This window comes from Misgurnus anguillicaudatus, chromosome 7, assembly GCF_027580225.2.
Source record: "Misgurnus anguillicaudatus chromosome 7, ASM2758022v2, whole genome shotgun sequence".
Taxonomy (NCBI): Eukaryota; Metazoa; Chordata; class Actinopteri; order Cypriniformes; family Cobitidae; genus Misgurnus; species Misgurnus anguillicaudatus.
In genome coordinates this window covers 40,749,537-40,774,181 of record NC_073343.2, presented here as the reverse complement: position 1 = coordinate 40,774,181, position 24,645 = coordinate 40,749,537, and the positions used below count along the sequence as shown (strand labels likewise).

The 24,645-nt window shown below is 37.2% G+C and overlaps 1 protein-coding gene across 1 annotated transcript in view; it reads left to right on the top strand.

Annotated features, from left to right (window-relative positions):
* kiaa0586 (KIAA0586 ortholog) overlaps window positions 1–12,151 on the top strand; it is a 177,882-nt gene extending 165,731 nt beyond the window's left edge. Inside the window, exons 32-33 of the mRNA XM_055171508.2 lie at window positions 3,042–3,095; window positions 11,853–12,151. Coding sequence (XP_055027483.2) covers window positions 3,042–3,095; window positions 11,853–12,001 — 203 coding nt within the window. The 3' untranslated portion in view covers window positions 12,002–12,151. The remainder of the gene's footprint in view (window positions 1–3,041; window positions 3,096–11,852) is intronic.
* Window positions 12,152–24,645: the final 12,494 nt, after the last annotated feature.

The window sequence follows — 24,645 nt, the reverse complement described above, 5'->3', positions numbered from 1 at the left end:
AAATCGGCTTAAAATTGGTATCGGCAGATAAAATTATTTTTCCTACTATCGGTCAAATGTTTATAATTGCCAATGATCAGGGCAAATTATATCCTGGCAATCGAAAGGGGCAGAAATTGTATCAGAACTCATACTGCGTGATTTTCGAATTGGGTAATACTAGCTAAAGGGGGTAGGTGTTAATAAGCTTAAGTTTCTAACTACCCCTTTTGAGCATCATTTCTATTTTTTTCTCTCCCTTTTTTGTTCCTTTTTTTCCTTATTTGTATTGTAATGAAATTTGTTATTATGTTGATTTTATGTAATTAGATGCTCAAATAAACTAAATGATGATGATGATGTTTACATGCAACCAAATAATCCGTTTGTAATCGCATCAGTGGCTCAATCGATTGAAAAGCCTTCATATAAACGTCTTAATCAATACGATCGAGGTCGACCGGATGCAAATTTAGACCGTATTGAAGGGGTGGTGTAGTCCAATCTGTGATCCTATCATCAGGAAAAAAGTATGCATGTGAATGAATAAATCCTAATATTTTCTCAACTGGATGCCTTGTGTACATGTGCGGAAGAATTGTGTTTCAGTTCTCTTTTATATTTTACCTCTTTTTTTACGAATCACATAATTCTCGTCACAGAAACATGCAATAGCAAGTGATGGCACAACGTGATCTCATGAGAATACGTGTATATTTTTACGTTTCAGTGTCGTTGTACAATACGTACATTTACTTACGTTTAAAACACACTGAAACGTACAATATCGACGTTTTGACAGGACTAAAACGTAAATTATTTACGTATTTACAGCTTCACAAACGTACAAATTTGTACGTAAGTTATTCCTATTCATAAATATTAAAATCACGGGCATTGCCGTTTCTTACTCATAACAATGACATGTTTTCAGTCATATTTTCTGACTTATTTATTTAAGACAGTTTACCCATTTACCTAATGAAATGATTATGATATTCAGAGAATTTCACAATATTTAACATTTTAAAACTTTAAAATGAATAGCATTTCTGTATTTATATTTAGTTTGTTTGCCATGACACACAAAAACGCGATTTCTCCTGCAGTCTTACTACTAAGCAATAATTACAACAAAATACAACATAAATTCACAAAAGATTTTACTGTTATTCATTTGCTGTAATCGACATCTTTAAATTTCATACGATTGCGAGGGACAGATCCAAATTCAGCCCTTTATCCAGCGATCTTTATCCGCGTTCTCATCAGCATCCGTAACGTCAGATCGCGCGTTCGTTAATGTGAATTCAAATATCCCGCTTCAAGAAGCTTTACGATACATTTCTTTACGGCAGTGATATCAAAAGCTCATTGGCTCTTTGAGTGCCACGTGACATATTTGCGTCATTTCCATTTCCGTTGGTGTACGTTTGAAATTAAAAAGCGCGCCGTGACAGAGGGAAGCCGGATCAACGCTCGCTGATCAAACTCTTGGATTATTAACTTTAATACTTCTCTTTACTTTACTTCATATACTCCAGAGAGGACCTTGGCTGCAGCACATCGTCATTTTAACTACTTTTGGTACTGATTTTAATATTCGCAATAAATAAGTTGTTGTGATTACACTTAATTGTCCGTCTCTTATGATTTTTTAAACAGTAACGTTAAATTATTTTAATAAACTGTTTTGCGTATGACTGTAACACGTTAAAATAGATTTTGAATGCTATATTGTTACTAATATGTTCCTAAACATATCTGTCCGTTACGTTGCATAATATAAAAACAATACATTACGTATTTAAACATTTTGTATAAAAAGAGTTTGGGTTTAGGGTAAGGTTTGGGTTTGGGGTATGGTTAAGGTGGTAACATATCGCTAAAATGGTTAAAAAGAAATTATAAAGCAATCTTTATGGAATGAAAGATACGTACAAGTTTTACGTTTTTTAGCTGTCAAAACGTAATAATGCTACGTTTAAATGTTGTAAATACATCTACATTGTACGTTTTAGCATCTGTTTAAACGTGCAAAAAATACGTTTTTGTTTTTTAAAGTTACGTGTAAATACTACGTATTAACAGTGAGACCAGACTGGATGGCAACACGCATTATTAAGGTAATAGGGTCACGCGCTATACAATCTGCAGTGTTTATGTCATAACATTACACAAAGCAATAAATCGCGTCTACCGCATTTGCCGCTTGAACATTTTAAGTTCACTTGCTTCATTCGCGCGTGAAAGCCACATGTGAAATTCTAGTCGGAAGTTCGCATCATGGGAGGGGCTTCTGCGACTCAGCTCGCTTTATGTAATCACGTTACAACTAGAGCAAGCTCCTGGTTGGTTAACATGGCGCATTTTTCTGCCAAAGTTCTAAATTTTCAACTCCCGCGTTTCCCGCAGCAATGCTCAATTCACGCCATTCGCGCGAAACAGGCGGAGTCGCGTCTACCGCGCACCTCTAAACGCCTCATTCGACCTCCAAACGCGCGTCAACGCGTCTTCACATTGAATTAACATTAAAATAACTCGCGTTTGCCCCCTTTACCGCGGCTGGTCTGAACGCAGCATTACACCTTAAGGGTTTCCCAACATCATAATTTGAAACTAAAAGTAAAAAACAAAACTATCCGTATCTATCGCTATCAGCAGATGTCATTAGCAATGACTAGCAATGGCGGAACAACGCAATCCCATTTATTTCAATGGAAGCATGGCGATTTCTGGCGACACATGATGACTGACTTTCGGGAGCGACAACAATAAGAGTGAAGCAGTGAGTTCACATCATCCGTCTTTCGTCTTTAATGAGGGGACGATTACCCATTTGTTTATAGTCGTTACTAGGGCAACAAGAATTAGGAACACCTCCTAACAACCTCATTGAAAAAGACTAGCGACACACAGATATGACGTTGCTGGTGGTATGTACACACAGCGATTAATCGAATAACGGTATGGGCACAGAAACTTATTTTTTAAATAAAACTAACCTGCAAGCTTTTAAACTACAGTTAATTTATATCATCACTGTATTTGTGTTTCCACAGAGCTCTCCAAACAGAAATCTTCTAATGACACGTTTTTCGAGGACTACAAGAAAGGGCAATAGTTTGAAATGTCTTGTTAGTTTTTATATGTGTTTTTTATTTCATCATACAGTGCCTCTTCAGTGCCGTTGAAGATCTATTTCAAATAGTATAGCAAAGAAAGTGTTCCAGAGGCCGTACTGCTGTAAAAACACAGCCAGACAGCTTCATTCTTTAAAATCCCAAAACCTCCCAGCAGTCAGAGGGGAGCAGAAAAAGTCGAAAAGATGGGCGGGGGATTGGACTCATCTGTCAGTCCTGAGAGCATGAACGCACTGAAGAACTCTGTTAAGTGCTTGCAGGTGTCTTTGAAGAGCCGAGTCAAACTTTAGGGGTGTGGGAGAGCGTGTTTTTGTGTTTATTACCATCAGACATTCAACACACACTCATGAGTCATTTTTTCCCGACCCTTCTATTCATCAGAGCGAATGCTTTTCCGAAATGTGTCAGATCTTTCCCTCTTTTATCATCTTTATCCTTTGTTTTGTTCCTTACTGAATCGATGGCTGAACCTGACTACTCTCTCAGGGTTATGCAGTTGTTTCTCTTTTACAGCTGAGGCGTCTTTGTGCATGGTGTGATATTTTGAAGCCGTGCTGATGGATAAGGTTCGACCTCACCATCTGGTGCTCTGTAAAGACACAGATATCCATCTCTATACTTTGCTCTTCTGTTGTTTTTAGGTTTTAAAGGGCTCTGGCACTGGTTCCAGGTTTAATAAAAGTTTAAAGATATTTCTAGGATTGTAAAAATGCCACTCCTGCTAGTTGCGATTAAGCAGTGAACTTAAGTTGCTGTGCTATTAACTCGGAACCAAATTGTATTCAAAAACATACATTTGTACATTTTCTGAAGAATCTTAATGTTTTTAGTGCTCGGTTGAGCAGAAGATGACATTGCAATGCAGTTACTAAGGAATTTTGATACAATGCTAAGGGGTTGCTACGGTGTTTTGGGTAGTTGTTAACATGTTATTATGCAGGCGGTGGGATGTGCAGACAATTTTTGCATTTAAAAGATGTGCAATAAACGTCCAAACACAACCAAGACGTCTAAGCTAAAACAAGGCAAAATTTGAGCTTTTAGTAAAAATTTAATTTTTTGAAAAACACTTTGGAAAAGGGAGTCGGGCCAATTGCCAAACACACTTGCTGCTAATAAGAAGTAAGGGGCGTGTCTACTAACCAACATCGTTACTGGGTTGCGTATGTGTGGGGCGGGTCTATCAAAAGAAGGTCCAGATTCTATTAGGGTGGTGGCGTGTTTGTTTAGGTGATTTCAGATGTCAACATTGGCTTTCAGAGATCATGCACCCCGCCTTTAATAGACGTCTAACCGTAGCTCAAAAAAAATTAAATAAAATAAATAAATCCACACACTTTGTAATCACCATTGACTTTGCTTACATGATGGAATATCATCTCAAAAGTTTTTTTTTGGCGTAATAATCAAGGACTTTGCTGCCGTAACATGGCTGCAGGAGGCGCAATGATATTACGCAGCGAAAATAGTCCCCTTAGTAACTTTCAATAGCAGTGGACTATTTTCGGTCACTGCGTAATATCATTGCTCCTGCTGCAGCCATGTTACGACAGCAAAGTCCTTGATTATTACTAGGGATGCACCGAATCCACGATTCGGTTTCGTCTGAATACTGGGCTTTTTGACGGGGTTCGGGTTCGGCCGAATCCAAGATTTTTTTTCCACCGAACCGAACCCTAGGCTTGCGCTACGCTGGTCGACGTCACGCGGCCGTTGATTACACACATCGGGTCCTGACGTGGAGATGAGCTTTTTCTTTCGGTGAGCCTTAGGGGCTGGACACACCAAAACTTTTAAACACGGCTGAAAACGCCTTGAGGACGCCAAATGCCAGCTCTTATTCAGCCAAGCGCTTGGTAGCCGGTTGGTTGCTGTGGTAATGTCCCGCCCCTCCTCCACTGTAATTGGACGGCCGTGTGAAAACTGACATTGACGAGCGGAGCTTCTCACTCAAAGTTGAATATTTTTTAACTCTCTGCGCTCAGCGCCGGTTTTCAGCACGGAGCTGCTTGCTTATTGGAAAAACGAGCGTGTCACAACGCATCGCTTTCATTATGCGTAGGCTTATGGTAATTGTCAAAATAGTTTTTCCAACGTGTCATCGTGGCATAATGTACAGTTAAAATTAAATACAATGAAAAATACTCTGCTGTGGACGTTGTTTATTTCATTAATGTGTTTTACTGTGTTAATGGAATAAGGATGCGAGTAGGATTCGGATTCTGCCGAATCTTAACGAGTGGATTCGGTATTCGGCCGAACCCAAAAAATATGGATTCGGTGCATCCCTAATTATAACGCCAGAATGAGAGTATATTTCCTAGCCATATCGGCCTAGAAAATCGCAACTTTTAATTTTCTGTCGGTCTTAGTACACAATGTAACTACAGAAGAGTTTTAATAGGAAAAATATCCAAACTCTTTGGTTATTTTTTAGCGCGATGCTAATGGTCTAATCGGATTCAATGGATTGTGCTGGGCTATGCTAGGGGTGGTACCGCCAGACCCGGAGATCGACTGAATGGATTCCAAAACGGTAAAAATCAAATGTTTAACTCTAGGGGAGCTGGAAAATTAGCATATTTTAACATAGATGGTGAAATGACGGCTATTGCGGTCTGGGTGATTGCAAAGTTTATAAATGTGCATCATATTTCAGAACGATAGAAGAGTTGCTTTCTGGTTATAACTAAACAATTTTTTATATTCAAAACACAGTGCTGGCAAATAGCATAGCTTTTAAACACTGACATGTGGCACAGTGGTATGTAGGACATGAGAGCAACAGTGCTTTAGGTATAGCTGACAGATTAAATCCCAGATAGCATAGCTCAACTGGTAAAGCATGACGCTAGCAATACCAAGGTCATGGTTTGGATTCCCAGGGAACATACATAATAGAAAACGTGTGCCCTTGTGTGCATGGTAAGTCAGTGCTTTGATGTATATGTGCAGATATCTGTACTCCATCATGGGCTCATTCAGTAAAGATTTTTAGACTTGATCTCTTATTAATAGTTATATAGAAAGATAGGATATAAAGACTTGAAAACTGACATCATTTACTCAACCTCATGTTGTTGTAAGACTTTTTTCCTTATATGGAGGTTTTAAGCGTATGGTGACCAGTGACTGTCAAGCATTAAAAATCTTTGGGGATAAAATGTACCATAAAACAATGCCAAACAGGATGGTGGTTTGGTTTTGGTGGTTTGGTTTCTATGACCGATTATGAGTTAATAAATGATGAAATTGTTCCTTTAAAAAACAGCTGTCTCATGCTATCATGCTCCTATAACAACCCGTTGACACAGCTTTAGGAAAGCTTAACAAAACACCAACAGCACTATACTTAAATGTCATGAATAATCATCTCTTTGTTTCAATAGTTTAAATCTTCTTACAATCATCATCATCATCTTATTCCTAAGTCTTCCAAGGAAATCCAAATAAATGTCTCGGATAAATAACTTATTTGTTTTGCTTGGTTTCAAACCATTTCAAGCTCATGACCGCAGCACAATTATTCACATTTTATACCAAAGGCCATTTTCATATTCTTGTTTTGGTCAAATTTGTATAAAACATCTGAAAGACACTCCCAAGTTCAATAACCCCAAAATTTCCCAATGACCTGACGCCCCCTTTGGTATTTCACAGTCAGAGAGATACAGCAGAGCATGATTCCAGTGTGATGACCGTCGTCTTCTGGTCTTTTCACACAGCTGTGAATGTTTGTTAAAGCCCACACACAGAAAATGAAATCATTGCTTACGTCTGCACACTTTCCACTCGTTCCCAAAAGCTCTGCAAGAGTTTTGAGGAAAATAAATGCAGAAGGCATCTTGCTTGAACTGCTTAAAGGAATACTTCATTTTCTTTAAAAAAATCCAGATAATTTACTCACCCCCATGTCATCCAAAATGTTTATGTCTTTCTTTGTTGAGTCGAAAAGAAAATACGTTTTTTGAGAATCCAGGATTTTCCTCATTTAATTGGACCCAACAGTTTACAGTTTCAATGCAGTATAAAATTGCAGTTTCAACACAGCTTCAAAGAGCTCTAAACAATCCCAAACGAGGTATAAGGGTCTTATCAAGTGAAACATTTATCATTTTTGGCAAGAAAAAAAATTCACTTTTAAACCACAACTCGTCTTGCACCAGCTGTGTGACGTGCCAGCGCGACCTCATGTAATTGTGTAAGCACTTAGTTGCGCATATATCCTATTTTCCGTCTTGTGAAAGTTAAAGGGATAGTTCACCCAAAAATGAAAATTCTGTCATCATTTACTTTATTTTATTTGTTCTGCTCAACACAAATGAAGTTATTTTTAAAAAGTTTGTAACTACGCAGATCTGGGGCACTAGTAACTTCCGTAGTAGGAAAAAGTAATACTAGAGATGTCAATGGTGCCCCAGATTTGTTTGCTTACAAACATTTTTCAAAATTTCAACTTATAGAGTAAATGTTAAGCGAATTTTCTTTTTTTTGGGTGAACTATCCCTTTAACCTGATAAGGAACACTGTGCCGTACATGGCACCCCCCCTCCCTTGGATGTGAGGCTGCATAAACTTCATTGTAACTTTGAAGCATTAAATCTTTAAATTATACGGTTATGCAGCACATCGTTTGAAAGCTTAGACTCTCAGGATTCCATTAAACCCACATGATTTATAGCAGCCATAAACTGTAATCTAGTTGTTAGTTACCTGAACTGGGCGGAGCCGATTGAGTTTGTTTACTTACCTTCAAAATCTTCTCTTTATCCGCTTCAGTGAAATTGTCCAAACCAAATTGTTCATAAATTCCAAGAAAATGAAATATCCACGCCTTTCAATCCAAAACGATTTGTTCACCTTACAATCTTGACTTTTCTGACCGAATTGCGACATAAAAACTGTAAACAATTAGTTCACTACCGGACATTCGTTCGGCTCTCATTTCTCATTCAAGACTTATAATGCTACATTTGGGTTTCACTTTTATTGCGCAAAGTCCTCTTGTGGAATTTCAGCCGTTTCATAAGAGGTTAAATAAGTTTAGATTAATATGATGCAGAGTAAACGACAACAGAATTTAAATTGTTTTTTGGTCAGCTGTGCATTTATCAATTGTAGATAAAAATGTTCACTCGATGTTTACAACACCCACCATCGCATTCACTTGGGTCTGAATTGCTTAGAGCCGCTTACATTATCTTCACCTTAAAAATAGTTTGGTTTCTATCGATGGCCAAACTCCTACTCTCTTTTCATGTCTCTATTCTTTCTCTTTCAGTACCTCTCTCTCATCCACCCTGAGGTGTTTAGTCATAGTCTAGCATTTGTGGGCCACAGGCTTTTCCAATAAGAAACTGTGCCAGAATCTCTCCATCTGCTCTACAAAGACAATATTCACCGCACACACCTATATAAATACACGACAGCAAGCTAACATCCTCGAGGGTCTTTTCTCTTTGATTTTGTGTGTAAAGGAACTCAAATCAATCTATTCTTTATTCAGTAGTATACATTATAATACTGTATGAAGGTCATTGCTTCCCATAAGAATACATTTCATGTTTAACTAAACGTCCTAATTAGAAAGTTGCCATATTTCTGGTTAAGCCTGTGTTTATTGGCTTTAATGTCTTGATCGGGTTTTTGCCAATGCTGGCAATAGACAAAAGAAAATCATTGAGACGAATCTGTATTTCCACACGGACGACATGCTTCTTTTCATTACAGCCGATCTATATCACGTGGATCTATGTTATTTGTTATTGTATTCAAGATACGACTCAAACGTGTGGTGTGAAATAGCTTTTATTTATCATCTGTTGAACAAATCTGATCACGTCAGTTTGCTTTGCATTCACTCCAGTATAAACACATGCCATTGAATCTGTCAAAATCAATGAAGCTCGATACTTGCGAGAGGAGAATGATGGCAGTGAGTTATTGTTACCGTAGTTCTCCTTCCAGTAAACGTACCACAGTTTAAATGACGTCTACTGGATCAAAGCATACCAAATAGTTATTTTTAAGGAGACCTATAACTGAAAAAAAATTCTACAAGTGTTTGATTTAGTTTTACCTTAAACCTTGTATAAGATGAAATTCACTAGAGTTTGGCCCCTTTAAGCCTGGTTACATTCACAACATTCACAAATCCTGAGCAAAGCCCACCAGCTTCATTTTCCTCAACAGTGAAAATTCCCTAAGATCTTGAGAAAACACACAGGAAAAATCTTCCCGCTATTGTAAATGCGTGCTCCCCGCTGAGACTCCCTGCCCTTCAGAAGTGCCGGAGTTGATCTCCATCAGTGTGTGCCCGGGCGGTCTCACGGGAGTCTCTGTTCACTCGTGCTTCCTCTGCACGCCCCATTGATCTGGGTAAATGCCCACCCAGCTTCTGCCCGCTGCCCCCTCCAATGCTTAGGAAATGACTGATGAGTGTTTGTTTGTCCCTGCAAGTGTGTCATCACAAAAGCATTCGAAGTGTTTAGGAAACATGTCTTAATTAGTAGCTGATGTCAGACTGATTTAATGTTGAGTTCACCGACCCATTCTCTAAGATGGAAAGCGTTCATTAAGGTGGCTTAATTGCTTTGTAATGTCTAAATGATACCAAATAATTCTTGGAAAAAGACTAGCTTTACTTATGGTGTATTGGGAATCTTGTGCAATGCAGGTGTGAATGTAAATGCGGTAAGCGTGTGTGTTAAAGATATTACCATATTTAAGGGAATAGTTCACCAAAAAATGAAAATTCTGTCATCATTTACTTGCTCTCAGATTTGTAAAAACAAGAAGGTGAGCAAATGATGAGAGATTTCTCATTTTTGGGTAAACTATCTTTTTAAGAGGTGTTATTAGGCACACGTACTAAAAAATGAAATGTAGTTAAGCCCCTTGGGATTAAAGCGTCTGCAAAATGCATAAATGTAAATGACAAAAATGCATTAAGAAATGTGCTTTTCTAAGCTCTGAAAACATGTCTTGTAATATTGTTTATTCACTATTATCTGTTTGTTTTTTGTTTTCGGGTACCCGGCTACTTAAGTAATGAAAGCATATTGCTGATTTCTAATAATCTAATGATTTATACTCCCTCAAGTTCTCTTTTATACACACACTCAGTTTCTTTATGAGATAGGTGAAGATATCAGACCACTAACTTAACTGGGGGTGATCCTGTCACAAAATCCATCCATGGAGTGAGCGTGTACGGGTCAGCCAGGCCGGTTCAGTCCATTTAAAAATGACCTTTTTCAAATAGCATTCACGGTCCTGGACAGTGTGTGCCGTACATAGTCAGATAAAAAAATCTGATTTCTACAGTTATTGTTTCAAAACGTTAACACTTTACAGTAAGGTTGTATTTGTTAATGTTAGTTAATGCATAGGCTAGCATGAACTAACAATGAACAACAATTCAACATCAGTTATTAATCTAAGTTCATCTTAGTTTTAGCATTTACAAATATATTATTAAAATGAAAAGTTTTTACTGTTAACATTAGTTAATGCACAATGAACATAATTAGCAATAACATGAGGCGTGCGCACCAAGGCATTTACGCCTGGTGTTTCCAATGGCAGCGTGGCACTTTTCAAAAAAGCCAGCAGTTGGTGGGTTTCGTCCACACCGGTGCTTGCCGTTATTTTCGCTAAGAGAGTTAAAAAATTGTTTTACTTTGGGTGAAAAGCTGCTCAGTTCGTCAATGTCACTTTTCACTTGGGCATCCAATCACAGTGGTGGAGGGCCGGGACAAATATCACAGCAACCAACCGGTGCATCATTCAACGACTGATAAACAAAGCAAAAGTATCATACAGTAGCAACAAAAGTGCTCAGCTGAAAAAAAGCTGAGCACTTCCACAGTCGGCGTCCACCTGCCGTTTAAAAGGTTTGGTGTGCATGCCCCCTAACTGTATTGGCATTAACAAAGATTAGTAAATGATGAAAAACTAGCTTGTTACAGTATATCACTTAGGGGCGGTTTCCCGGACAGGGATTAGCTTAATCCAGGACTAGGCCTTAGTTCAATTAGGAAATATAGCTAGTTTTAACAAATATGCCTTACAAAAAACATTACCTGTACGCATTTTGAGGCAAAACAATGGGCACTGATATATTTTAAGATATGTCAGTGCAAGTTGTTTTCAGTTTGGACAGCTCTTAAAAATGTTTTAGTCTAGGACTAGTCTAATCCCTGTCCAGGAAACTGCCCCATAATGTTAGTTCATGTTAGCTAATGCATTTACTAATGTTAACAAATACAACCTTATCGTAAAGTGTTAGCAAACAAACTAACAAAACATATTTAGCTAGCTAGCGTTAGTAAAGCGGTCAGCGGGCTTTTTTGCCTCCAGTCCTGTAAAACAGTAAAAGGGTCTATCGCTTTGGAAAAAAGATGGAAAGCGGCACGGTCGCATTTTCCGCGCGAAATTGTAAAGAATTGTACATATTACAACTTACAAGATCCACCTATCAGAGAGGCTCCTGAATTTTAAGTGTTTTTGATTCAAATTAAGTCTGTGGTAATTTTCCGTGGGTGCTCGGCCATTTCAGTGGGTGCTCGAGCCCCGGAGCAGGCGTGAATCTATGGGCCACTTTACAGTTGTTTTAAATGTGGCTCATATTTTAATCAGAACAATCATTTTTGGATATCATGTATAAAATATGGCAGTTTTGATACTATTTCTTAAACTTATTAGATATTTTATGCCTGTTTTCCACAGATAAAGATGTTTTTCTGCACACAGGAGGAGGAGGAAGTGATGTCAGAGTGATGTCAGTGCGACTGCCGTCTGTCAAACAGGATCAGGAGTCCGTCAGTCTCAGCTCTGTTGAAGGAGATACAAACTCTTCTGCTAATGATGTGTTTTAAGCCAACATTTAACCTAACTGTCTTAAAACTGTTGTTGAGTCCAAGAGAAGATTATTTATTACTTTTCCAAAATGATGAACTTCTACGTATCATTTGCTATTGTGTGACTTCAGTTGTACATGTTTATGCAAATAAATGTTTTTAAACCAATCTTCTCAATAATTGTATTATTGCACATTAATCTTTAACATGGTTTTATCTGTACCTTCAATGCTATTTTAATCATTTAAAAGTGAAGTTTTTACAGTTTGCTCCTACTGTTACTTGTTATCCCAGGTTCACAGCAGGTCCGAGTGCGGCTGTTTTCTGTCATGGTAATGGTATGACTTCATGAGAGAAGGTTTCACATCATTAGTCTTAGACTGTTTTTTTCTCCCATTAAAGGGAGAGATAAAGAGAGATAGCTGCTATCTGATTTTGCTTTGCGGTATCCTGTACTGATGATGCCTGTCTAATAAGCATCCTGTTTCCTTTTCAGCACTCAAGACATGATAAAGCCCAGGAGAGAGAGAGAGAGAGAGAGAGAGAGAGTTAGCATGTGAACCACAGGCAGCCTTGCGAAGCCAGAGCTTTATTGCCACAAACTCTGGTCCACTTTTCAGCTGATTCTTGTACAGCACAGACAGAAAGGAGCCATCTGACCACAGTCTGCTTTGGTGACGTTTTGGGGACGAGCGAATCTGAAATGTATAGTTTATAGATTATATAGATAATCTCGCAATGTTAAACCAGCATACAGTGCCAAAGTCTCTGATGTGTACCAATTTTGGTTAATAACTTTATAAACCAAAACATACCCTTTTCTCAAGCATAACCCTAACAAAACATGATTTAATGCCGTGTACATCGTAAACTTGCATTTATGTGAATATCTGACGTGCAGTATCAGATGAGCCGTAGGCATCCCATCTAAAGCTGAGACTGTAATAGAAATATCTATCTGTTTGGCCCGGGCGCAGGAGCTCCCAGCGGACCAAGTCCAAAAATATAATAATAACTCAAGAATATTGTTTTAGTCCAGTTCCCACAATCCACTTTGTTCTGCTTTTCTGCAGGTATGAGGAGAAGATCTTGGCAGAAATATTAAAGAAGAGCTGAAATATAAATAACAATGTCATCTAGGGAGACCGTAGGCTTTCAGAGCTGTAGAGAGAGACCAATGGAGCGATAAGAGCAGATGATAGCAGCAGACAGAACAGGTCTGGATATAAAGAAGCTGATGGTGTAATGTGAAGTTGAACAGAGTCCACCAACCCACATTCAGACTGTTTAAGTAGAGAAGGTTAAGTAGTTTCTCAGTTACTAAACTATTCAGTTTTTTGCCATATGATGTTGCTTAAAAAAACCTAGCGAGCACTTGAAGAAAGCTGGAGGGTTTAAAACGCACAACGGTTAGGCTTTTACTTTTATTAAATCACTTATGCAAATTTTTAAGTAAAAACTTTGTTGGTTGGGGTGTAATGTCGTCTCAATAGCCCTTTTGAGGAGCACAAATTCAGGTGCCAAATGGTGCCCTTTTTCGGCTGTATGGTTTCATAAAGAACCATTATGTTTCATAAGGTTCTTTGTATTGGATAAAGGTTTTTAAGACTGTAAAATATGAGAAAGAAATGTTTCTACTAACACCCTTTTACTTTAACCAAAAATGGTTCTTATGCACTGAAAAAAGTATTCATTGAATTTAATAAATTTAAGGTCATTTTAGTATACATGGTTTCACGGAATTACATTTTCTAAATTTGGATATGTGTATTTAGTTGAACTCATTCAATTGTTTTTAGTTACCTTAGCACAATTAAATTGAGTTGATCTGAGTAAAAATTTGTTAAATTCAGCAATGCTACAAAAAACTAACTTTATATATATTAGATTAACTCTCATAATTTCTAGATAATAATATTAACATTTATTGAGAACTAGATTTTCCTAAGTAAAATTATGATAAATACACAATTAATTAATGTAGAAAATGAACTGTGTGGGAATAGTAAGTCATATATTTTCTTGTATTATTAAACTGTTTTATAGTCACTGCACATAGTCCTAAAATAATTAAGTCAATTAATCAAAAACTTTAGCAGATTCAAGTAAAAAATCTTAGTTAATTTAACTTAAGAATATTAAATCCATTAAACTAAAAATTCAAGTAAAATTAACTTAAATTTGTTTGCACATGTTGTAAGGAATACCCACAATCCTTTGCGCCTGAATATTTTTATTTTTTAAGCTTTATCACTGAATAAGAAATGATAAGAACTTTAACTACTTAAATATTTGTTAAGAAAACGTCATAAAGGTTTAAAAGCTCTTATATTATTGATGTTGTTTTGTTGTAAATGATCATTTTGTGAAGTCACCGTTCAGGTGATTAGTGTTTCTTTTAGGTGATATTGTATTTCTCTCCAGTGCTGACAATGCATGTCAGAAACGCAGTTTGTGTTCGTTTCTGTTCAGAATCAAGTTTATTCAATGACTGACTTCTATTTTGTGTTATAATGCCATTTATAACACTAAAAATAACTAAGTCCATAGAACTATGTTAAAGAAAATAACAAACAGGAAATACGATTTATTAAATATTTTTAGGACAGCAATGCTTCAATTTTCAATAAAAAAACTAATAGACTTTACCTAAACGATTAAAATAAATCTAACTTATAAAAAACATAATGAAGTAACATTTACTTCAACCAAAAATGGTAGAATTTATTTGATTTTAGTAGGTAAGTTATATTTTAAAAAGCGGTAAATTTTACTTCAAAAAAGTTCATGCAAATTGTTACGAGGATTTTTTAAAGTACATTTTTTTAAGTTGTTTTTTTTCTGTGTACTATTATCTAACCATCAAATTTCATAAAATATTAAGTTATTATACTACTGCAACAGCACACAGCAAGCTAATGATAACTAACACTCAATTGAAACAGAAGCCGATTATGGCACAAACATTGCCAATGTAACTGCTTTCAAATCAAGGCATTTACACTTACGGTGAAATGCTTTCTGATCAAAACAACACTAAATAACTGCTATATGTTAGTGTCGCTGTTCTCATTCTTAGTAAATGCTCTACTCATCTGCACAATGGTAACCGTTTAAAAACCCAACAACAAAACAGAACTTTTTAAAATATTATAACAACATAGTAAACATAAATAAGTCCCCTCTTATCTGAATTAAAAATGCATTAAATAACCCTTTATTTTGATATTTATTCTTATTATTCAATCTCATTCAAAGCATGCTGGGAACTGTAAATCCCCATCCAGTTTTAGCAATATTGCTTTAATACAACACAAATTATTCATGTAGTCCCAATTTAAATAAATCATGTTCACTTAGGTTGATTTAAAACACGTGATACGCCTATAGAAACTACTTAATATTTTTCATTTAAACCTAAAATTATATTGTAATGGATTAAATGCACAAATTTAAAATATGTTGCATTGAATTAGCGTCAGAATATTTTTTCTACTGTATGGTATCGCTGTGAAGAAAATTTGCAGGTGTCTGATTGATCGATTAGGAACACAGTTGTGCAGGTTTACCTTTCTATTTTAACAGCATTGCCCGTTTTGCTGGCGTGTCTGTTCATGTTTGGAAATAAATTAATTTTTTTCACAATTACAACAAATGGGGGCTCGTCCGGGATAATTTCGTTTGATTTTGGTGTTATTTGGCATAAATTGTAATTTTGGAAAACATTTGGAGTGCTTAGGAATTGTATTTCGTTTGATTTGATTTCAGTTAATATTTTGGGAAAGACAAACAAGTTAATTGGATCAGATAAATTAGCTTTGAATCCATCTATACATGCTAACATATATAATGTTAAAGTGTAGATAGCTGCATGTTTTGTGCATGGCCCTTAATGCTTCCTTTGAGGATGGAGCTAAAATGAATGTCTGTGGTATGGACACTTTGCCAACAGTTTTATTGCTTTACATGTGATTAATTTCATTTCATGACTCTTTCAGTTCGGTACTTGATCTGTGGCTTCTGCAGACCAAATCATTTAAACAGCCGTGTGTGTCAAAACACCAACCGATCAGCATCATACTTGTGCGTCCAAAAGCCAAATTCAGTTTGATTAGATTATAATGAGTATGCAGGAGAACCGCGGGGAGAATTGCAGAGAAAGGAGAAGTCCTCAAAACCCCACTGCTGGCCTGATATCACTCAAACCTTCTCCTAAGTGTTTTCCAAAGATTAGGTTTGTGGGCCAAGCTTTGCAGTCAGCTCATATCAGCCCTCCCACCAAAAGAAAAAGGGTTTCTTAGCCCCTGTTAGCCAGCTGTTTATCAAATCCAGATGTGTTGGGCAGGAAGCAGCGAGAAATGAAGCATGACATTGTCCACTCTTCTTTTGAAACGCACAGAGAAAACACATAAAATCCTTCACCATCTCCACCACACCTCTGTATCTTCAATACAGCAGTTTTCATTTTAGATTGGTTCCATGGTACCATCAAGCGCCTTTATTTTTATCAAAAGTACCATTTAGTTGAGTTTACAGACTCTTGTGAATTTTAAACCTACAGAAGATCTTCGACCTGCATTGTCCGCATATTGTAGGTGACATTGATCAACCTGCTGAAGATATCTTGGTTTATTTCCTCCACAGCAGTCAGATGACAGTGAATAATGATGCCCATGGTTGTGATAAGCAGGACGAAGAACATCCTGCCCTCTCAGACCAAGAGCTTCAGAAGATAAATGACTTTCTTGGAGGATTTGGACTAGGTCAGTGTCCCGTTGCTTTGTTGTGTCCCTGCATTGATGAATTACCACAGTTAAGGTTTAGTATGTGAGGATTTCACCCGGGTGACCCGCAGTACCGGGCACCTGCTGTTTAAATCACTCCCTAATGTCAGACCCTGAACCCTCCACCTGCTGAGAATCTCATTTGTGTCATTTCCACCTATATTCGTCTTGTAGACCTCAATTCCTCATATCATCTACTAGTAAGGGCTCTTCCACACTAGTGCCTTGGCTTGTCCATGTGGTATCAGTTTGTTTGGTTGGCGTGAATGCTGTTTTCCAACCTCAAGACTTTGTCCGGGTCCAGCTGTGTTGTCATAGGGTGTGCTCCACGCTTGAACATCTCAGCACTGATGAAGAGTTGTGCTTATCTCATTTTATGAGACTATTAACATTTTAAAGTCAAATGTGAGAGTGTGTTTGGACGCACACTGCAGATTTTTTGGCCTTTGTGTTTGGCGGATGTTTGATAATTAGAGATTGGGAGGAGTGGAATGATATTACTCTGGGGTTTTGAACCAGAGGGAATGATGTATATTGAACACCAGCCAAAACACCAGCTTGAAGCATACTACACAGATCTCTTGTAGTTGTAGAGCACAAAGTTTTCTGTAAAATAAGACAATTTTTATCAATTTACACCAAAGTATATGGGTAGATGTCTCTTTGAAATTCAGGCATGCCCAATTCTGCAAAAAAATTATTTATACTGCAGAGTAATACAACGTAAGGTTTGACTTCTTCTTGGAGGCTCTCTTTATGTGTTTATGTAAATCAGATTGACTTATAGTCAGCCTCTGCTCCAACCTTACATATACAAGGCACTGTCATGGAGCATTTGCATGTGTGGCACTTTGATTTGTGGGGAGTAGATATCAGAGTACATCTTTAATAAAGAACCAGGAAGGGAAGGGAGGGAAAGCTTTGTGTTGTTTTTCCCCCGGCTGACTTCTTGGTTATGAAGCGGCTCTATTATCAATTATCTAGTCTTTGAAAGCAGTCCATTTGGACGTCTAAACATCTTCCATCTGGAGGTGCGACCCATCTGGGATTTGAGTCAGCTGATATGCAAACCACATTGATTTTCAACTGAAGTGCTCCGCAAGATGTGTGAAGGCATATATTCAATCTGCGCGTAATAAAACATCTCTACTATTTAGGCAGACATTGATTCACTATCGTGAAAACACCACATACTATCAGAAAAAAGTACAAAACTGTACCTTTTTTGTCACTGGGGAAAGGTTCTTTTTGTATCTTTATGATATAAAAAACGCAACCTAAATGTACATTCCAACATGATCTCACGGAAAGTTGTGTTATAGTCACAAAGATTTGTATTCATTTATTTATGTCTATAGCACGAAATTCAGCTTTTTTCATGTTTTGAGCATGAATGTCTTTTTCGTGTCACCCGCACAAATTTCTATAAATAGTTTTTCGTGCACCGTGGCATGACTTTCTTTTTCATGTCATTTTATGTATTGTTTTCTCATTTTATTCTATTTTTAAATCATTGTCGCTTGGGATTGGGGTTAGATTTGGGGTTTGGGTTAGAATGTACTTTTATGTATTGGTTTCTACATGTTTTTCTTCTGCTTTTAAAACTATTCTCGTCTGGAGTTGGCATTATGTTGTTTTCACACCAGACGCGTTTGAGGCGTCAAATTCGCGTCTGCGTCTGCCGTGCATAGTTGGATGCTCGCTTCATTCTCGCATGAAACCCACGCATGAAATTCTAGTCATCGAGACATTCATGCGGAAATTCACATCATGGGAGGGGCTTCTGCGACTCCACTCACTTCATGTAATCACGTCACTACTAGAGCAAGTTCCTGATTGGTAGAAACTAAACCAATGTGTGGTATTATGTAGTTGCTCAGGTCATTGTGTACAAACTGTTGTAATTGTTTTGAAATTTTATTTTTTTTGTATTTTATACTATTTATTATTGTGTGTGTTGAGCTTGCTGTGGCATGTGAATTTCCCTTTGGGGATTAATAAAGTTAATCTAATCTAATCTAATCTAATGCGGCAAATTTTTCCGCCAAAGTTAAAAAATTTTAACTCCCGCGTTTCCCGCGGCAACACTCAATTCACATTTGTGAATGAGGCGAAATCCTGTCTACCGGGCCGCGCTAAACGCCTCATTCGTGCCGCGAGACCTCCAGACGCATGTCAACTCGTCTTTATATTGACTTAACATTGAAATCACTCACGCTTGATGCCTCTACCACGCCTGGTGGAATGCACCATTAGAGGTTTGGGTTAGGATGTCTAAAAATGTAACAGAAAGTGATTCTAACTCCAAGCGACAATGGTAAGAAAATAGGAAAAAACAATGAGAAAACAATACATAAAATGACACGAAAAAGAAAATCGCGCAACGGACACAAAAACTATTTATAAATATTTATAATAAGAAATTTGTGCTTGAGGCACGGTAAAAGCTGAATTTTGTGCCATGGACACGAGTAAATTGATAAAATTTTGCGTGACTATAACATGACTTTCTGTGAGATCAGTCTGGTTTATTCACATTATAAGTGACTTTGTTGCTGTATGTCGCTCGTCTTTTTCAATGAGGTCGTTAGGGGCGTGTCTATATCTGGTTGTCATAAACAAATGAGTACCGTCCACTCCAGTAACTGACGAGAGACGGATGACGTAAACTCCATTGCTTCATTCTCATTGGTAGTCGCTCCCGAAAGTTGTTCATAATTTGCATAAACGTATTCTTTTTTACTTTTCTTAATTTTGTTGCACGATTGGACACAACCCATTCAGTCGTCAACGGTCACTGTCGCTTGTGTCACCAGGAGTCACCAAACTTTCATTGAAATCAATGAGATTGCATCACTCTGTTACTGCTAGTCGCTGCTAATGTGAATGTACCTTTACGTTGCATTCACACGGGGCGTAAGTGTCAACACTTCCCATTTACTTTAATGGGTGACGTCATGCGTTGCCGACTCTGAATTGTGGACTGTCTGCGCCGCGTCAGTGCCGTTCCCCGAACATTTCTCAACTTTCCAAGCGGCAACGCGTGTGTCAGCCAATCAGATTGCCTCATGCAAATAACCTAGGCAGAGGCAGCCAATTACGTTTATGGAAGACTGCAGCATAGGTTGCGGCCACTGTGATTGGCTGTTGGCCACGCTTCAGACAAGCCTTCCGCCAAGCGTTAACGCTTTCGCCCCGTGTGAATGTACCGTTAGGGTACCAACCCAGCTACAGAAAATTTGGGTTTTTTTACTTTTTTTGACTGTGCACGACTGTTGCGATAAAAAAGTATCTGTGCCATTGCTTGCATCGGCAAAGTCGCAAATATCCATTTTATGTGGGGTGAGGTAAGGGCAGTGTTGTGTTAGAAGCAGATGTGCTGATGTTTTTTTCTGAGTGCAGTCAATGACCTTCAGCAAGATCTTTTGAGGCAGAGATTGCAGCCGTGCTGAGTGCACAGGAAGTAAAACCGCATTTATTCCCCCAACACAGACAGCTGTTTCAGCAGCTGTACGGAGAAATGGAAGTAGGCTAATTAAATGGAAATATCTACACAGTTTTGATAGACTTCTTTAGAATAGAATAGAAGTGGGCATCTACAGTATACCATCCTGACAATCATCTTTTATAGTATTGTATATTATAGGATAGGATAGGGTAGTGGCACTTATACATAGGCAGCGCTCTATTGGATGTATTTATTAGTGTTATATAGGTTATCCCTGCATCTGATATTGCACACTGTGACACTGTATACTGAATAAGATGAAGTACATACTTGTCAACCATTGAATCAGTACTGTACGTTCTGTATAGTATGTTTTGGTAAAGTATGCATCACATTCCAGGCATACCACTGTACAATCCACCACGTTTTCACCATCATCTGAATGCTTGTTGACTTAAAGGGGCCATGGCACAAGTCTTTTTTAAGATGTCAAATAAATCTTTGGTGTCACCAGAGCACATATGCGAAGTTTTAGCTCAAAATACCATATAAATAATTTATTATAGCATGTTAAAATTGATATTTTGTAGGTGTGAGCAAAAATGTGCCGTTTTGGGTGTGTCCTTTAAAATGCAAATGAGCTGATTAAATTCAAACACTGATCACCATGATGGTGGTTTATTGCCATTAAAACTCAATTGTGCTTTTCTCTGCACTAAATGGCAGTGCTGTGGTTGGATAGTGCAGATTAAGGGGCGGTATTATTATAATAAGAGCTCCTTATGACATCATAAGGAGAGCCACGTTTCAACTACCTATTTTTTCATGTGCTTGTAGAGAATGGTTTACCAAAACTAATTTACTGGGTTGATCTTTTTCACATTTTCTAGGTTGATAGAAGCACTGGGGACCCAATCATAGCACAAAAAAATGAAAAATGTCAGATTTTCATGCCATTGCCCCTTTAAGATGAACTAACAACAGATATAATTCACTTAAGTGTTGTTAAAGGCGGGGTGCATGATCTCTGAAAGGCAATGTTGACATTTGAAATCACCGAAACAAGCACGCCCCTACCCCAATAGAATCTGGACCTTCTTTTGATAGACCCGCCCCACAAATACGCAACCCAGGCAACGATGTCAGTTAGTAGACACGCCCCTTACTGCTGATTGGCTACAAGTGTGTTTAGGTGCTCGGCCCGACTCCCTTTTCCAAAGTGTTTTTCAAAAATATTTTTTGTACATATATCCCTTACACTGGAAAAGATCCACATAAATGTAAAATCTACAGTAAGTTACTGGCAGCTAGTTGCCAGTAACGCCCAGTAATATTGTAATTTCTACAGATTTTTTTTCAGTGTGTGGGTGATTCTCACGAAAACTTGGTTTTAAAAATGTCAAGCATGAAAATGTAAAAATTGCTTAAATTTACTTTTTTCCCACCAGACATTGAAAAACAAAGTCTGGAGTAAATGGGAACGTTAATTTAAAAACTTTTACTTATCATTTAACACTTTTTGTAACATAATTTAAAAATATAGTCCTAAAAAATCTCATTACCGCAACAGTCAGAAAACATTAACACAGACTTATTTTCAAAATTACATGACAAACCTGAAAGAACATAATTTGGAGATTCTGCACATGCATTTAAAATCAAAGTATTATGCTTCTATTATTTAAATTGACATTTAATAAGCATCTGTTGCGGTAATGATAATCAAAATGTCGTATAAGCATTCTGACAAGACAATATTTCAAATTAACTGTAAAAAAATGATCTTACCTAGTAGCCATCTTGAAGTAACTGGTCCATGTGCTTGGTCACTCAAAATCAAACTTTATTAAAATTCTGTATGTGTGCTTAAACTGTTCTCAAAAAGTGTTGCGGAGGATGAGAACATCAGGCATGGACACATCATTTTCCTAATTTTTCTTCATTATTATTATACATGAATATTCAGTAAATATTTTTTCTGTCATCTAAAGTAGTCTAGCAAAACATCCATTTATTTTTTTTTTCTTAATATTTTTGTGTTAATTTGATTAAATTACAACATAAAGCATGCTCAAACACAGCCGGACACATTGCGGTAATGAGAATTTCAGCAGAAAAGGAGATCAAATTTACAATTATAAATTCTTATGTTGAAATCACACATTGTGCAAGGTAGAACACAGTATTGTGTTAATTCTGATGCTTTTTAATGTTACTAAATTACACATTTTAAAGCTAAAATCATTAGTGCCGTGGTGTTTCAATGGTTTCGTGAGAATCACCCGTGTAGATGGTTTTAGATGCAGGGAATACCATGTTAGCACAACTTTGCCTGCTTTTTGAAAACATAATTTGTTATATTTTGCCATCGCAAAGTCTTCTTAAACAAAATAAACAGATGAATTAAATTAAGACCAATGCATACAGATGAGAGCTGTTGCTAAGTCCGTGTTAGATTGATGGAGGCACACGGGTGCCTATATGCCTGTGAGAGAAGAGCATCAATTATTCAGAACCATTGGCAGTTAGTAAATCTTACGAGTGAAGACAGGAAAACAAAAGCTGGGGAGGGACTATCACTAATACCTTCCCACAAAAAAGAATAAAGCAGGGAAGAATACGCAAGAGACTATGGGGAATGGAGATAACTCAGCTTTCTTGCAGTGACCAAGCGGTGTCTTTGAGGTTTGCCTCAAGCGCTATGCAAAAACTAGACTGATTAAATTTTATTCATATGAACCCACAGGCTCTTAACTACAGGTTTTTTGTAAACGTTTTTTGTAGGAAACTAAAAGCAATTCCTTACATTTTTGTCTGTTTTATTTATTTATTATCCTTAGCGTTCCACAGCCTGGAATGTGTTTTCAAGGAATGGCATTGTGCTTGTCACCACTATAAACAAATCTTTGTCCAATCTTACAGACATTTTCCACTTCTAATAGCCATGCCCTCAGGAACCTGTGCGATCGCTGTTTGTTTGTTGGTTGCACAGATTTGTGATGTATTTGTTTCCATCCGCACTTTTGAAATGCATAAGGTTACACAATACTATATACACATGAAAGCATTAAGAAAAACGACCTGAGATGGTTATTGATTATATTGTGTGCTGAAAACGATGTCAAAATGAAAGATGCTAACTGTGAATATATTCCTTTGGACCGGATGTGTCATGGATATTTACAATGTTCCTCTTTTTTCCTCTCCTCCCCCTTTTCCTCAGGCTGAATGTCCAAAATAAAATTAATGTCTAATGTTCTGTACTCTCTAGATACACTTGATGTGTTTCTCTTTCGCTTTCTCATTTTCCATCTTTCTCTCTCTCTCTCTCTCTCTCTCTCTCTCTCTCTCTCTCTCTCAAAACAATACTCTTCCCATGTGCTATTTCTGTGATCTGATTAATGGTTGAAAAAACAGAACTGGAGTCTTAAAACTTTCATGTTATGTGTGGGCCATTAAAAGCCCTCTAAAGGTGAACCACAGATTTTGTGTGGCAGAAAAATGATTTACAACTTTAACTGTTTTTAACTTTTTAGAGTTTTGCGGTACCAGACCACCGAACATTTTTACTGCATTAAATATATGCAGTCCATACTGAAGATTTTTTTTTTTAGTCGGAAATTTTCCAATGCTAGCAGAATGGTCCGATAACAAATCTGTTTCTTATTGGGTTTCACCCATGCATTACATTCATGCATTTGACCCACTTGTTGAAAAGCATCTGAAAGTTTTGTGTGAGGGATAGAGAAACATTGAAGTCATTGACTGAAAATCCTTTCACTTAGTTCCCATTTTGAAATACAGCTGTTTGGCATTAAAGGCACAATATGTAGGATTTTCACCTCTAGGGGTCGTTTTTTCACAATAACACAATAATCAAGATGGGTGAATCTTACGAAATTAGACTTATGAGGTGTCATGAAACATTTTGATAAAAAGTAAATGCAAAGTAAGAGTATCAAAATAAGAAGCACACAGTTACAAACATTTATTCATGTACTATTTTGCACATGATTTCAAATGACATCATACAAACCAATTTAGTTGTTTTTTCCACATTTAACACTCTGGGGTCGAATGCAAGCTCTTTTTTTATTCACTCCGCAAAGAGACTTAGATAACTCTGCTGATTTTGGACATACAGATATGATTTATACATCATTTAAAACGTTAAAGTGTCAATTTTTTTGGTCCACTCCCAATAAAAACTGAATGTTGTGCTTTTCGCAAAATTAAGAAAATAAACATGATGCGCGTTTTGTTCTCTCTCCCTCAGTGAAGTCCTTTCTCAAACACGTCAGAAAAATAAACTGTAACTTAACAAATACTTCTCATAGAAACAAAAGATAAATGTCTACATAATGCTTGGAATGTCAGCTTTTAAATGATGTAAGTGAGATCGAAAACATATATTGTCATTCGGTGTAAAC